At 38.9% G+C, this 14,469-nt stretch overlaps 1 protein-coding gene and 1 long non-coding RNA gene across 3 annotated transcripts in view; both read right to left on the bottom strand.

Moving 5' to 3' along the window:
• The window catches only part of LOC309360351, a 49,238-nt gene that overhangs the window by 20,328 nt on the left and 14,441 nt on the right, over nucleotides 1–14,469 (bottom strand). The gene's annotated exons all lie outside the window — the stretch shown is intronic.
• The window catches only part of BRD10 (bromodomain containing 10), a 35,677-nt gene that overhangs the window by 12,655 nt on the left and 8,553 nt on the right, over nucleotides 1–14,469 (bottom strand). The window contains exons 2-4 of one of the 2 annotated variants that reach the window (XM_081893629.1): nucleotides 10,246–10,446; nucleotides 2,228–3,609; nucleotides 21–97 (exon numbers count right to left, since the gene is read on the bottom strand). In XM_081893629.1, coding sequence (XP_081749755.1) covers nucleotides 21–97; nucleotides 2,228–3,609; nucleotides 10,246–10,446 — 1,660 coding nt within the window. The remainder of the gene's footprint in view (nucleotides 1–20; nucleotides 98–2,227; nucleotides 3,610–10,245; nucleotides 10,447–14,469) is intronic. The other variant, XM_081893630.1, reaches the window with a different exon arrangement.

Genomic DNA, 14,469 nt, shown 5'->3' on the forward strand with positions numbered 1-14,469 from the left:
AAAAAACAAGAACCACTTACCTGAAATTCTGGAACAGCAGGCTTCGTAACAGATTTCCTCTTCTTTGTAACTGCTTTTTTAGATATTGATTTCTTTCCTTAAAGGGAGAGAAAAAGATTGAATTTCTCGATATCAAGATCCATATATCCAAATTACATAAAGTCTTGAAAATTAAATGGTAACAAATACTGTGTAACAACCAACAAACTGTGATAAGTCTTTCTTCAGGTAGGTGTATTTGAGTAGTAACATTTGCATAAAATTAGACATACAAGAAGTTATTTTAATACTTTTTAGTAATCCTTCTGCTCAAATTCCATATTGTGACTCCTCCTCCCATATCAAAACTATACCTGCCTCTTACAATAGGCTCTCTATATTCATATTCCCATGAGAACTAAATATACAAAGGCCTGACCGTTGAGTCTGTCGACTCTGAAAATACGCTTAAAAAACAAAATTTTCCAAAATCAAAATACGTACATTACAATTGCACCTTAACAACCTATACTGCTCTCTACCTGCAAAAAGCTTGTCAGCTCACTTGCCAGGAGTCAACGCCTAAAGCTTTCTAAAAGACAAACATCCACAGTCCTCTGCATTTGCACAACTGATAAGAGCAGAAATCCTTCTTAGCCCTAAAGCCAATCACTTACTTTGAGTCATCAATGTGCTTTGCATAGAGCAAATAAGTATTGAAGGAAGTCAACCAGCCATACAGCTGTATAGGGACCACTAAAAACAGAGAATACACCCCCTATCTCACCTATTTAACAAAATACTTTATATTCATGAAAGCTACCCCCTCTGGAGTTGTGTACAACAGGGTAGCAACATAGAGTTTGGGCTTCATGTTAATGATACTAACAAGCATGAATCTATTGTAAGAGATGTTCAATAATCCCTATGATAGGGAATATCACTTCCATTGTTACCTATTTATTGTACAGAATTGTCTCTCTCTTGGGACAACTCCAGAGAGAAGGGATGCTGACCTCAACTCCTCAGGGATCATAGAAAAATAGAAGAATTATTGAAAGAAGAATTTTGTAAATAGCAGTGACTAGCCAAATGCTTCCAGGAAAACACAGGAGCAGGGTGTAAGGGTAACAATCACCACCTGTTTTTATCCATAGCACTTGATTTTTCAGAGATATATTGTCTCTTAATATTTGGGAACGATTTAGCATCATGGCTAATCAACGTAAGATACGTCTAACATCTACTCATTTGTCTAATTATTTTTCAAAGCCATGTAAGTTAGCAACCATCACCCCATTATATGGTAATGCATACCTTAATTGTGATTATGCATTGTATGAAAAAAAGAGTATAGTATTTCTGTTTTCAACCTACTGCCAATTGCACTGGGTGGATGATCCTGATGTTCTGGTGTTTGTGGGGGTGGGGAGAACACACTTTCTAAACATTATTTATATTTTTAAACAACCTTTTATTACAATGTCCGCATATGAAAATTCTTGCAAATTATTTCTGCTGCTCTGTCCCTTCTCCTCCCCCCTTCTCTCTCACACACACTAAAAGGCTCTTTTTTAATCCTTATTCATTGCTCCTTCTCCCACTGTCCACACCCAAATTAATTGCTCTTTCTTCTTTAATCCCAACCAGGGTGGATAATGAGTGGTGACTTTTCCTGCTCCTCCCCACACCCACACATTGTGGATCTTGCCTGAATAACAGAACGTGAAAACTTGCCACAATATTGTGACATTTTGTTTGGTCTTAATAAACGTTACTTTGCAACTGGATTGTGGAGCTCCCATAATCCCCCATTTTTTTTCAATTCAAAGCCACAGGGTGGGGTGGCAAACTGGATCAATGAAAGACACATAACTCCTTCTCACTCCCCAACCCAATTCAATTTACCAATGTAAACTGCGCTAGTATTTGCCCTATGAGGAAAATTATATTGATACCTATGTAGCTTCATGCTAAATAACTCCCCAATGACTGACTGCCAGTTGAAGCACCTGTAATATTTCTTTTGTAATCTGGAATTTTCATTCCATCTTCTGTGAGCAGTCAGGTATTTTTTACCATAGGCTACTAAAACAGGACTGGAAAAAGCAATGTAAATTCCTAAGTATCGGAATCATTTTTTTAAACGAGCCCAAATCAAATGTTTTAAGTACAAAGACACTTAAAATTTTTCTGCAGCTCTGAATGCAAAAGACCGAAATAAGGGTATTTGCTCAAACCACCTTACCCGATTTGTGCTTCTTGTGTTTGGCTTTCTTTTTCATCATGAGCAACTTATTCTGGATCTCAGGTTTATACGATTTCAATGAGTGGAGGTGAATCTCACGCTTTCTCTGAAGGCTTTCATTCAAAATATCTTTCAATTTCTTTTTCTTCTTTTTCTTTTTCTTTGCTCGCACTTTCGTAAACTGTAGTGCTTTGTTTTCTACAGAATTCTCTGATGTAGCTTCTTTTGCAACTTTGTGGCAATTCATGTCTGGATTGTCGCTGTGATTCCCATTCACATGCATCTGGCAAGTTTTAAGAGTGTTCTCCTTTAATGGGGTAGTCTCGGTTTCACCACATTTCTCCCCATTTTCCACAACCCTGATTTCTCCTGGGCTGAGGGGCCCCCCAAAGTTAACAACATCTCCTGGAACAATGGCTTTATCTCGATTTTCTTTATAGCAATCTATTGTAAAGTCACAGTCCCTACGAATTTTCTCTTCACTGTTGGAATTTGTGTCATTTTCTGGGGCCACATCCAAACAGTCCAAGTGCATCTTTGCTAAGCCGATATTGTTTCCAGATTCTGCCCTTGTGCAAGACAGCTCTTCTTTAGCGCTAAGTCTAACTTCGCCATTGCTTTTGGAGACATATTCACATTTCACTTTCTCCAGTTTAATCCGCGGTACTCTTCTCACCTTAATGGGAGGAGCTGGAAACTCAGGGGCATGAAAAGGCTTCTGCTTGTAAATCCGTACATCTGCACCACAGAACTGTGGGAAGTGAACATAGGCATGCTCTAAGTAATCGTAACCCAGTATCACCTCCCTGCACTCGTGGATAGGCTGCCCGAGTACTGCATCTTGCACATCTTTCTGGGTCTCATACACAAAGTCACAGAGGCCTTTCAGCAGCCATACTTTTTGACAAAACAGGAGCTCATGAAATGGTTTTTCCTCCAAAGGATTAATTTCCCCAAGGACTTTAAAAAACTGAGGACAAAGACCAAGTTTCTCTGCGCAACTGTCAGGATTGTCCGTTTGCCCCACAGCTGTATACCACTGCTGTACTTTCTGCTTAAGTGCTGCTTCCCAAGTCCTGTAAGGAAGAGTTGGCCTTCGATGCAAGGTAGATCTCCGATGAGGAGGACTTAACAAAGAAGTCATTATTTTAGACAAAAAAGCGCTACACTGAGGCATCAGAAGGCAGCGTTCTAGCTCATAAAAGACTATTTCAGGCAAATTTAAAATATGCTGTGCTAAACAAAGGAAATGACCAATAGCTGGGATTTCCCACATGTTTTCCATCCGAGTAGGTGATGCTTGAGACAGAAGAGACTTCTCCCATTCTTCAATTTCTTTTTGGCTAGCTTCTTCTGCCTCTTTTCTTTCTTGCTCTCGAAGCCTAAGAAAGCAAAACAAGTCAGGTTTAGTATTAAGGCAGCAAGAAAAAAATAAAAATAAAATTTCTATCTAAAAGCAATAAAGAAAGCATACTTGCAGAAATAAAGATTTTTACTGACTTTGGGTAACACCACAGAGCTGAAATCCAGATACTACTGAAATGGTAGAGACTGGCACTTATGTGGCCCTGTTGCTACTGGTCATGGTAGCTATTCATCAAATAACATGTTTAAAATCCTAATCAGATTCAACTGTTTTGATATTCTATTCTCCATTTCATATATTTGTTATAGAAGTTCTACATGTCATACCTAGTTCTACAGAAAATGGAAATGCAGCAGAAGATTTTTCCCCTTTCAGTTCTTCCACATGCACACCATTAACCAATAAGAAAGAAGAAGTGGAACCTACAACAAAATGTTGTGGTGTATTCCTCCTCCTAACAGTAGTGCTGATGCTCAGGGTTTCAGTCAATCTTTCCCTTTAGGAACATCATTCAGCCTCACCTCTTTCTGTATTTTCTGTTTGACACAGCACTCTCCTGTATTGGTCTCTACAGCTGTAGAGTTGACTTCACCCCCAAAGGCACACTCTTCCATTGTCTCCTGAGACGTATGGATGCCAACAACTGTGCCCCTGGTTGTTTCTTTAAAGAGCTTTTTTGTACTTCTGCTAACATCAGAGCTTCTCCGATCAGGCAGATTATTCCTCAGTGTCCCTGACATAGTTACAAGTTTGGCAGTGCTCACCATCACAGTTTGCCATTAGAGAGAATTATGCCAAAAAGTTTATACAGAACGATGTTATAGAAAATGGCTATTTCTCTTCAAATCTATATTGCATTTAACCCTGCCTCATCAGCCTAGGAGAAGGAAAGGAAATGGGGGCTATAACTTGTGCATAGCGCACTTGCTAAATTCTGATTGGCAGTCTACTTCCACAGGAAGTGAAGTGCTGTGCCTGGCTGCCACAGCGGAGCTGAGTGGATTGCCAGGTCTGAAACCTGGACTTGCCAGAGCCGCCATTTCAATTCCGCCACTGGCCACAACATGCACACAATGGGGTGGAGCCAATATAATTCACATGATGGTGCAGATGAGTTCAGGCTCAAAGGCCCAGAGCACCGCTGAGCATCACCTTCCGGCCACTGTCCCCATGTTTACGCTCCCCTGGGCAGGCATGCAGTCTGCTCACAACAGCAGCCACTTATTAGCATCATTAAGCAGCAGCCCAGGGCAGAGACTGGCAGTAGCCTGGCAAGAGTGGGCCTTTCTGGGCTCTAGCACTTGTCCAATTATCCTGTGTGCTGGAACTAAGCCTTTATAACAGTCATTCATGTTCAGCTGTCTATAATTTGGACAATTAAAAGGTAAATTTGGACAATTACCAGCATGAAATTGGGGGATTTTAGAAACGGGGTCATTATAGATCAGTGATAGAGCACTTTGCAAACAAAAGGTCTTTGGTTCAATCCCTGGCACCTCTAGGTGAAAGTATTGGGGTAAGAGTGAGGGAAAGGCCTCTGGCTGAGACCCTGGAGAGCTGCTGCCACTCGGGGTGGATAATACTGGGCTAGACCGACAATAAGTCTGGTCTGGTATAAAGCAGCTGTCTATGATCCTAAATTATACTCTACAATATCTACAGGCAGGAGCCATGGGGCCATTAGCCTGCGGGTAGAGACAAAGAGAGAAAAGTGCTTATATGGCAAGTCAATTCTTGCTGTTCAATAAAGAAATATTAATTAATTGTTAGAACACACAGCATTGTTAATTGCCTCGCGTGCTCAGGAGCAACTCCTACTCAAGTTGATACGACTTGCTTCCAAGTAGGAGTGTGCATAACTGTTCCTCCACACATACACCATGCCATAAATTAGAAATATATGCTTGTAGCTAATGATGCTTTGCGCAACAGGAAAGCACTTCCGCTAATCCAAAGTGTTCGCTTCCCACTTCTCTCTTCCTGCTACAGCCACTGGTGTCACACTGCATGCCTATGAGGAGCAGCTTTTCAGCAGGATGCAATGAGGAAAAGAATAGGAATGCTGTGCTTTGCAACCAGAGTTACATTTTGCCAATTTCAGGTTGATTTTTTTAAAAAAAGTTTTTTATTTCATTTTATGTTGTACGATTGTATCTTGATTAAAGATAGAATTTCATGACAACTTGGATTTCAGTATGTTACTTTGCTCTCGTTTAGAAAAATAACCAGATCAATAAGCTAGGCTGAATACCGCATTCTTAAGAGTCTCTAACTACAAATAATAGAAAGTAATAGTGCTTTAACTCTGACTTGGTCACATCTTAAACTCAAAATACATATTTTTTTATGATTATAGAACTTTAATGTTCATTCACTTTCCCCATAACTGTATTCACTTATATATTTCAGATTTGTTTTTAATTTCATTTGTAACCAGATATTACACTATAAACATTTACTATTTTCAGTAAATGGAATATAAACATTTCCTCCTTCGGGGTACTATCTAAATAGCTGGTTGAGTATGTTATAGGAAAATAAAGCTGCTTTCACAGCTGTGAAACATGTTAAAGCAAACAAATAAAAAAAGCTTTAATAGATCCGATTCCAAGCTAATGTCCAATCAGTTTCTTAATATGACCGACTGGCATTATTTGTATTTCTTCAAGTGACTATCTCTAGGAAGCATACATATATCTCTTTCAAAGCTCTTTTGATGTGCTGGAATTAATATGTAAAATTCTCACTGGCTTCTCCATTCGTTAAGATTTAAATAAGCGGATCACATGCTATTGTCATTTTTTCAAAGGGTTACAGGTATTTCAAGGAAATACAACTTTGAATTTGTTTAAACAGAGTGTCTGAACCATATTAACAGCACAATACTATACATGCCTACTCAGAAGTCAGTTCCACTGAGGTCAATGGTAAGTGGATGCTTCCTGGTATAACAAACTGGAGCTTGTATTTATGTCAGACATTGGCCTAGTTCTGATTATCATTATAAGCCAAGATATGAGCAAGCCTTGTGGGCACAAATGCAGCCTCTCGTCTTCCTCTTTTGCAGGGGCAGTAAACAAACTAGAACTCTTTAATTAACGATACTCTGCTAGGGTCAAACAGGGAAACTAAGTGAGGACATGAAGCCATGCTATGAAGTAGGCTTAAGATCACTGCCTGCTCCAAGGCTGGTAACCACGGTTTCCCAGTTTGTACAAAACTTGAAACTATTCTTACTGAAAACTTCCTGGCTTATTCACTCACATGAAGAAGCCATATGCACAGCCAAAAGGCTTGCTAAGATCTAAATGTGGCTAATGTCAAACTGTGGTTCATTTAATCCAGGCGTAGGCAAACTCCGACCCTCCAGATGTTTGGGACTACAATTCCCATCATCCCTGACCACTGGTCCTGTTAGCTAGGAATGATGGGGATTGTAGTCCCAAACCATCATCATCAAGTTTTATTGCGGCAAAAGCCAGTGACATTAAACCAGCCAGTGACATTAGTCCCAAACATATGGAGGGCTGGAGTTTGCCTATGCCTGGTTTAATCTATGTTTTAGTGAAAGGTGTTAAGAGCAAATAGTTTTAAAATGATGAAACTGCAGTTTAAATGCTTCCAATCTCATTCCTTATATGCCAGGAAGAAAAGGGAGCCCAAACCTGAGATTCAAACAGACTCATTCCCATAATGCTAGAACATTAAACTATGGTTAACTATGCATACTTACTAAGTGGAAGTGAAGCATGTAAAATCAGAACATGGAAAACTTTCCATGTTAGAAAACGCTACCAAAAAGCGCAATCGTGCCCAAATAAATCACAGCGTTGAAGGGCAAAAAGCAATTTTGAAATACTTTTTATTTATTTTTTTAAAAAGATTGACACTCTGTTGCTAAACAAATTCACTTAGAATAGGTCACAGACATGTCCGCGTTGCCTCCCCACTCCACCCCTATCCCGACTGCGGCTCTTTGGGTTGCATCAGAGGTTTCTGCCAAATGTTTTGTGAGCGACTTGTCAGGTAACATGGAAATTTAGAGTGGCGAAGTTTGTGTGTGTTTCAAGAGCTCTCTGCAGAGTCCTTTGGACCTCAGCCTACTTTTCATCCTAATTTGGCATCACATGACCCATTCACACACTGCTATACAAGGGTTTGCTCTTTCATGCCTGAAGAGTGAATTTCAAATGTCTTTTGAAAGTTGATGTCCCACTTCTGTGTGCCCCTAGTGAATCCTTTCACGCATAGAGCCTTCTGTGCCAGCAGCCAAAGGATGATCATGTGAACTGTCCACAGCTGAACATGTAGCAAGAAACAGAAAGACTAATACTAAGGTATTTTAGACCTCAAACATCAGAGCTACACCGACAATGCGCCCAACTGAATGCAGTGACGATGTTTCTTTTCAACAAGTCGCTAAAAGAACCAAATTAACTTACAAATATATAGACTATTATCAAGATAGAAAAGGACTCATAATGAATACCAAACACCACTCCCTTTAAAAAAAAGCCATTAACAGCAAAAATTGAATCCATCTTGTAACCCTCTAAAATACTGGAAGAACATCACTGCCAAACACATACCCACCCATCAGCAAGAAGAGAAAGTTTAGGCCTCATGGCATGCAACTGTTGTGCCTGAATTCTTACCAGTATAATACAGATAAGTGGACTTATTAATAACACAGAAACTAAAATGCAAGGTAGAACAAAGCTGATGCATATAGACTTTTCTCAAGTTTGAATCTTAATTTCCCAATATTTATGGGATGTTTAAACAAAATATTAAGTCTTTTAGCAGTTCAAATGGTTAGTTGACACATGGTCACTTGTTCCCCCACAACATGCTAAAGAGTAAACACCTTTAATCTTCAATAAAACAAAACAGAAATCTAACAAGCCATCCCTTAGAAATTATTTGTTGCTCTTCCACGTAGCACTAAAGACAACATAGCACACTTTCCCAGGTACTCCTTTTGGCATACCATACTCAACTTTACGGTAAAATAATTATCGCTGAGATGTTAAAATACATTTTTAAGTGTGGGAAGGGAATCAGTGTTTGAGAACTAAAGCAATGTGGAAATGCATTTGACAAGTTCTGTCCTGACATGATAATGCCTTGTGAAATGTGCCTCCCTTGTAAAACCTGAATTCTCCATATATGGCTGCAATTCCAGCCAAGAATCACATGCCTCAAAAATTGCAATAGGCATCCACCTGCTTCAGTGCAACAACAGTCCAATCACCATCACATTTACAATTCTTACTACAAACATAGGTAAGTCCACACAATGAATAATTGCTAGTACCACATCCAAGCACCCAAATTATGCATCACCACCAAACTGTCAATATCAATAATCTAAGCAAAGCAGAGAATTTAATTTAATCTCAATATTTGACCAGTTGGGTTTCAGCAAAAATGTCAATCTGTATATATTGGGCGGGGGGGGGGGATGATTTCTGTTGACAGAATTAATGTATTTTTCTCTGTGTGTGTCTTTGTACTATTCCATGATGAACAATAAAAATCAAGACATGGTTTTGTTAAAAAAATCTAACATCATTTAGTTTCAAGCTAATGCATATACACAGCTTTCAGGATGTTGGGGTGGAGTTACCATGACTTGGAGAAAATGTGTCAGAAGTATCTTTTTTAGTCAGGTGTGTATTTCTGGGATACAGTGTTGTCAGACTGCCATTCTCCACATGTGATGCATGATTCAGTGACAACACAGAAAACTGGTGTTACAGCCAGGCCACTATCACATTTACCTTGCTAAAAACCTTTATCCTGCTTCCCCTTCTGCATGCCAATCACGTGGCAGGATGTTTTAGTATTATTATATACAAATTCAAATGAAATTTGTATTAAAAAAGAAAACAATTTATGAGAAAGGAGTAAACATTTGCCATTAAGTCACAGCATTTTCCAACTATGAAGAATTAGAACAAATGAGAACTGTAGCAGGGCAGTGAAGCCCATCTTCTGAAAGAAGTGGAATTAGGAGAAGAGGCCTTCATAATAATTGATGTTATTTAATTGCGGAAGCAAAGCAAGACAGTCTGTCTTACCAGTAACTTCGCCTATGTTTCAGTCTCTCTTTCCTTCTCCACCTTCCCAAAATATATACAATTTCCCCCACATACCAATATTATCCATAGATATCCATTCACCACATTAAGAAAAGCAAATTAAGTATTATTTGATTGTGTTCATAATGATAAAATTCTAATGAAACTGAGAAGGTAAATACTCTCCCTGCAATATGAAGTGCTTTGGTATAAAATATAGTTTTAACAGACACAAAATGACAAATACATTACAAAACTACAGAAATGTGATAATGAAATGCAAGGTAACATATGAAGGAGAAGACGTAGAATAAAGAACAGAACCATGTGATTCTTCTTATTCTAGACTGTCAATATACTTAATTCATAAGACACATTTTCAAATGCTTGACTACCTGAATGTGATGTTCAGTTACATTGAACACCTAGGCTGAGAAGTCAATTTTGAGGCAGAAATGATGGGGAAGTGAGTGGTATGTTTGATCTCCCAAAGTAGCAAAATTGGGGGGGGGGGTGTTTGAGGTTGGGGAGGAAAGAACAGCTAAAAACAATCCACTTTTGCCTTTTACCTCTTTTCTTCTTTTGCTCTCAGTTGCTCTTCCTGTCTCAGAACCTGAACCATTACGGATTCAAACACGCCTGTGGTCAAGCCTGCTAAACTGCGTGGTGTTGAACGCCGCCTTGTTGAAGTACAAGCTGTTCCCTTCTCATCTTCCAGCCCACAGAACCCTTTAGATGTTACGCCTATTGCTGTCTTCTCTCTCAAATGCCTTGAAAGAAAAATCAAATCAATGCACAAGAATATTTTTCCTGACCACCAGTAATCCAGTAGCTACACTTTTAAAACTTATAGAAAAGGGCCAAGTAAAATAAATAAGGTGACTCTTCAAGTAGTATGGCTGCATGTTTTCTTCATAGTAGAGGATACTTGTTACTTAAAAAGAAGAAGAATGATCTGGATTTAGTGCCATCATTTGAAATTTGAAAGTAGATTCTCTCTTTACAATAGAACAATGTTCTTTGAGGAAGTAATCAGATTTTCTCAAATCAGTTTCCATTCATCCTTTTTGGACAAGTGTATACAAAAAAATACACAAAATACTCTGAAACACAATGCAATCCTGCTAAGGTAATATTTTCCATATTTTAGTAGCACAGGTTCAGTTGACATGCTAGGCCAAAGCACGTTCAGAACAGCATGAGAGTGAAAAGAACCACAGAGGAACAAAACAGCTGTGAGCTCCCCATGGGAACCCACATTTGCTTACCATTCAACTTATCGTCCTGGTTTACACAACACAAAAGCACTTTTTTCGTTGTTGTTTTTTTGTTCAAGCTTATACACCAGTCAGAATGATTTAAAGAAACTTCATTCAAGTCAGACCATTTGTTCATCCATTGTAATACTGCCACTTCAAACCATGGTTTCTGGTTCACACGTTTGGAAGCAAACTTTGGTTTGCTGTTAACTGTGGTCCTTATGATCTGGATACACCATAGTTCACCATAACATCCAAATCTATAGGGAGGTATGGAATTGTTAAGTACATGAAGGGAACAGAAAGAAAACAAATCCAAATTTCATTCATGATGGCCAAGAAGAAGAGTTCGGATTTGATATCCCGCTTTATCACTACCCGAAGGAGTCTCAAAGCAGCTAACAATCTCCTTTCCCTTCCTCCCCCACAACAAACACTCTGTGAGGTGAGTGGGGCTGAGAGACTTCAAAGAAGTGTGACTAGCCCAAGGTCACCCAGCAGCTGCATGTGAAGGAGCGGAGATGTGAACCCGGTTCACCAGATTACGAGTCTACCTCTCTTAACCACTACACCACACTGGCTCTCACACTGGCCAAGTAATGGTTTGGCTGTGACATCTAAATCAGGCTTCTGCCTGCAAAATGCCTTCCTTTATTATGGCCTCTTTGATAATGATATATTAATTTTAATTAGGAATACAACATGAACCCCGTAAATAAACACCATTCCTATTTTCAATGCCAGAACCTTTGTATTGTTTTTAATATTTAATGTTGTGTGTTTTTGTGTGTGATGGAAGCCGCACACAAGAGTGGCTGGGATAACCCAGCCAGATTTCACAAAGAATAAAATTGTTGTTGTTACAACAACTAAGTTGAATATGGATATTGTTCTATATGAATCCAAATTGTCCTTAGGTGAATATGGTTCCTTTCTTATGGATTAATGCAATGGTTGTCACTTGCGTAGTTTAGCAAAGTGTTATTAGTTCCTCTAAAACTAATGAACATTTTGTACATTTTTTCAGAAATAATGAGTGATGGAGTTCTTTCCTACGGAATAATGGAGTTCTTTCCTACGGAAGCTATTTATAGTTTTGTCATGTCCCTGTCCATGAGGTCCAGCACCAAGGGCCTTCTGGCAGTTCCCTCACTGCGAGAAGCCAAGTTATAGGGAACCAGGCAGAGGGCCTTTTGGGTAGTGGTGCCCTCCCTGTGGAACGCCCTCCCACCAGCTGTCAAAGAGAACAACTACTACCAGACTTTTAGAAGACATCTGAAGGCAGCCCTGTTTAGGGAAGCTTTTAATGTTTGATGTATTACAGTATTTTAATATTTTTTGGAAACCGCCCAGAGTGGCTGGGGAAGCCCAGCCAGATGGGCGGGGTATAAATAAAATAATCATAATCATAATCATAATAAGTCACTGAAAGTAGATTAGAAAGTGGGATGTCCTTCTCTTATCCTGTTAGCCTGGAGTGGTATTCTTTTTTGTATGAGACAGCTATTACTATCTCTTTCTGAGCTGACATCATCCATACATCCAGTAAAATTCTGGTAAACCAGATGCTCCTGGAAGAGGATTCCAAGTGAAACACTTTAGAAAAATGCATAAGATAGGAACACCTCTTAGGTATGGGCAGAGCTACAATGCTCTGCGGCCAGGTATGGTGGGTGTATGTGTCGGTCAGCAATACGTAAAAAGGACCAAGGCTACTGCATGTAATCTAAGTTAGAGCATGAAGATCTTCAATGCCCATACTTCCTCCACTGCCACCTCTATGAAGCACCATCTTGTAAATGCATGTGTTTGCTCCTCCAATTTCCCCTGTGTGTACATGGGTGTGTTTGCATACACACAGACATGCTCGTCCAGCATTGTCTGCTGGACCCTGCTGCAACGTCTCTTCTGAAGCAGAAAGAGGTAGGGTGAGGTGTCCAGCCAGTTGCCACAGGCAGTGTGTAGTTCATTTTATTAGTTTGTTTCTAGTAGCGGTCTGATAAGCCAAAATAACACCACTAAGAGTTCAAAGCCTTGATGCTTAAAAATCAGAAGTTTCCATTCCACAAACCTGGATTCCACCAACCCTGTGAATAACCATCTCTTTCTGCTTTTCATGGAATGCATGGAATATGCCATCAAATAGGGCACTGATCAAATAGTGCCCAACATATTAAAATAACGCTCACTTATACGACCATCTTATGAATGTCTACTCAGACAAAGTCCCCTTCTGTTCACGGTGGCTTACTCCCTGGCACAAATAAGGGGACATACAAGTCATCTGTAGACTCGAAATCTTTATCAGTCATCTGTAGAAATACAGAAGAGGAAATACAGAATAGGTAGACAGTCATATTAGAAAGCTTATCTTAGGGATTTCCAGAATACTACAGTTGTGTGGGAAAGGATGAATACCCCCGCCCAATAAAAAGAAGAACAATTTCCCCCTTATTTATCTAGTTACCCTTGGACCTGACACTATATAATTTATTAAGCCGTTTTAGTCTTAGCAAGTTGCAAGCATGCATGGGACTGCAGACTTTAATGAAGCTTTATAACATTTTATCTTCCTTTAGTTTTGAACCTAGGGGTGTTTCCAAACTAAATTTTAATTGGATTAGATCAATTGAAATAGACATGTCAATCACATCCCTTAATTTAAATGGGTCAGCTCTGGGTATGCCTAATGTTGAATACAACCCCTTCTTCCTAGATTTTAATTTTTTTCCCCAAGGTGGGAGATTCTCTTATCTTCTCTCTCCCGATCCCCCTTATGAAAATTATTTATCTCTTTTTCTTTTTCTTATTCACTAACACAGAAAAACTCTCTCTGATCTTTTTATTGCATGCCTGTTCAGGTTTAACTTGTTATGACCACAGACCATTATATCTCTTTTGGGGGACACTACTGCCCTATTTGCGCTTTTTTTAAAAAAAGAAAAAATGAATCTTATATGCAAAGTATGGGTAACTTATTGTTGGAAAGATCTGCACCTCCAAAGCTCTTCCTGCTGGGACTAATGTACAGTATATACAACTAGAAAATGAATACAGAAGATTATTGCAATATATGATCACAGTGGAGATTATTATAAGCACATTATTACCTACTATAGAATAATTGTTATAGAAATTAATGGATTTGGCTGAGCTGGCAAAGTTGATGTGTTTAATTAGAGCAAAATCTTTGTTGACATTTATTAATGACTGGAAACCCCTTATGGATTTTTTTGAGCCAAAAAGATAATGAGCTCATGATATCTGGGTTTGAAGGATGAAAATAAGGTTGGTTTATGGAAGATAGAAGAGTTGGATGTTATTAGGGAGCAGGAGTTTTGCAAATGTTTTTAAAGCTGAGAGACAGAGAGTTGGAAGTTTCTTTTCCTTTCTTCTTTTTTCTTTTCTTTCTTTTAGTTTTCATGTTAAAAAATGCTTGATATTTGATGTTGACCTCTGTATATTGTTTTTCCTTTGTCTGTTTTTCAAGCTTTAATACCCTCCCCCAATAATCTTGATTTGATTATTATTAAA

The sequence above is a fragment of the Podarcis melisellensis genome, assembly GCF_964234715.1.
Source record: "Podarcis melisellensis genome assembly, chromosome: 17".
Lineage (NCBI taxonomy): Eukaryota > Metazoa > Chordata > Lepidosauria > Squamata > Lacertidae > Podarcis > Podarcis melisellensis.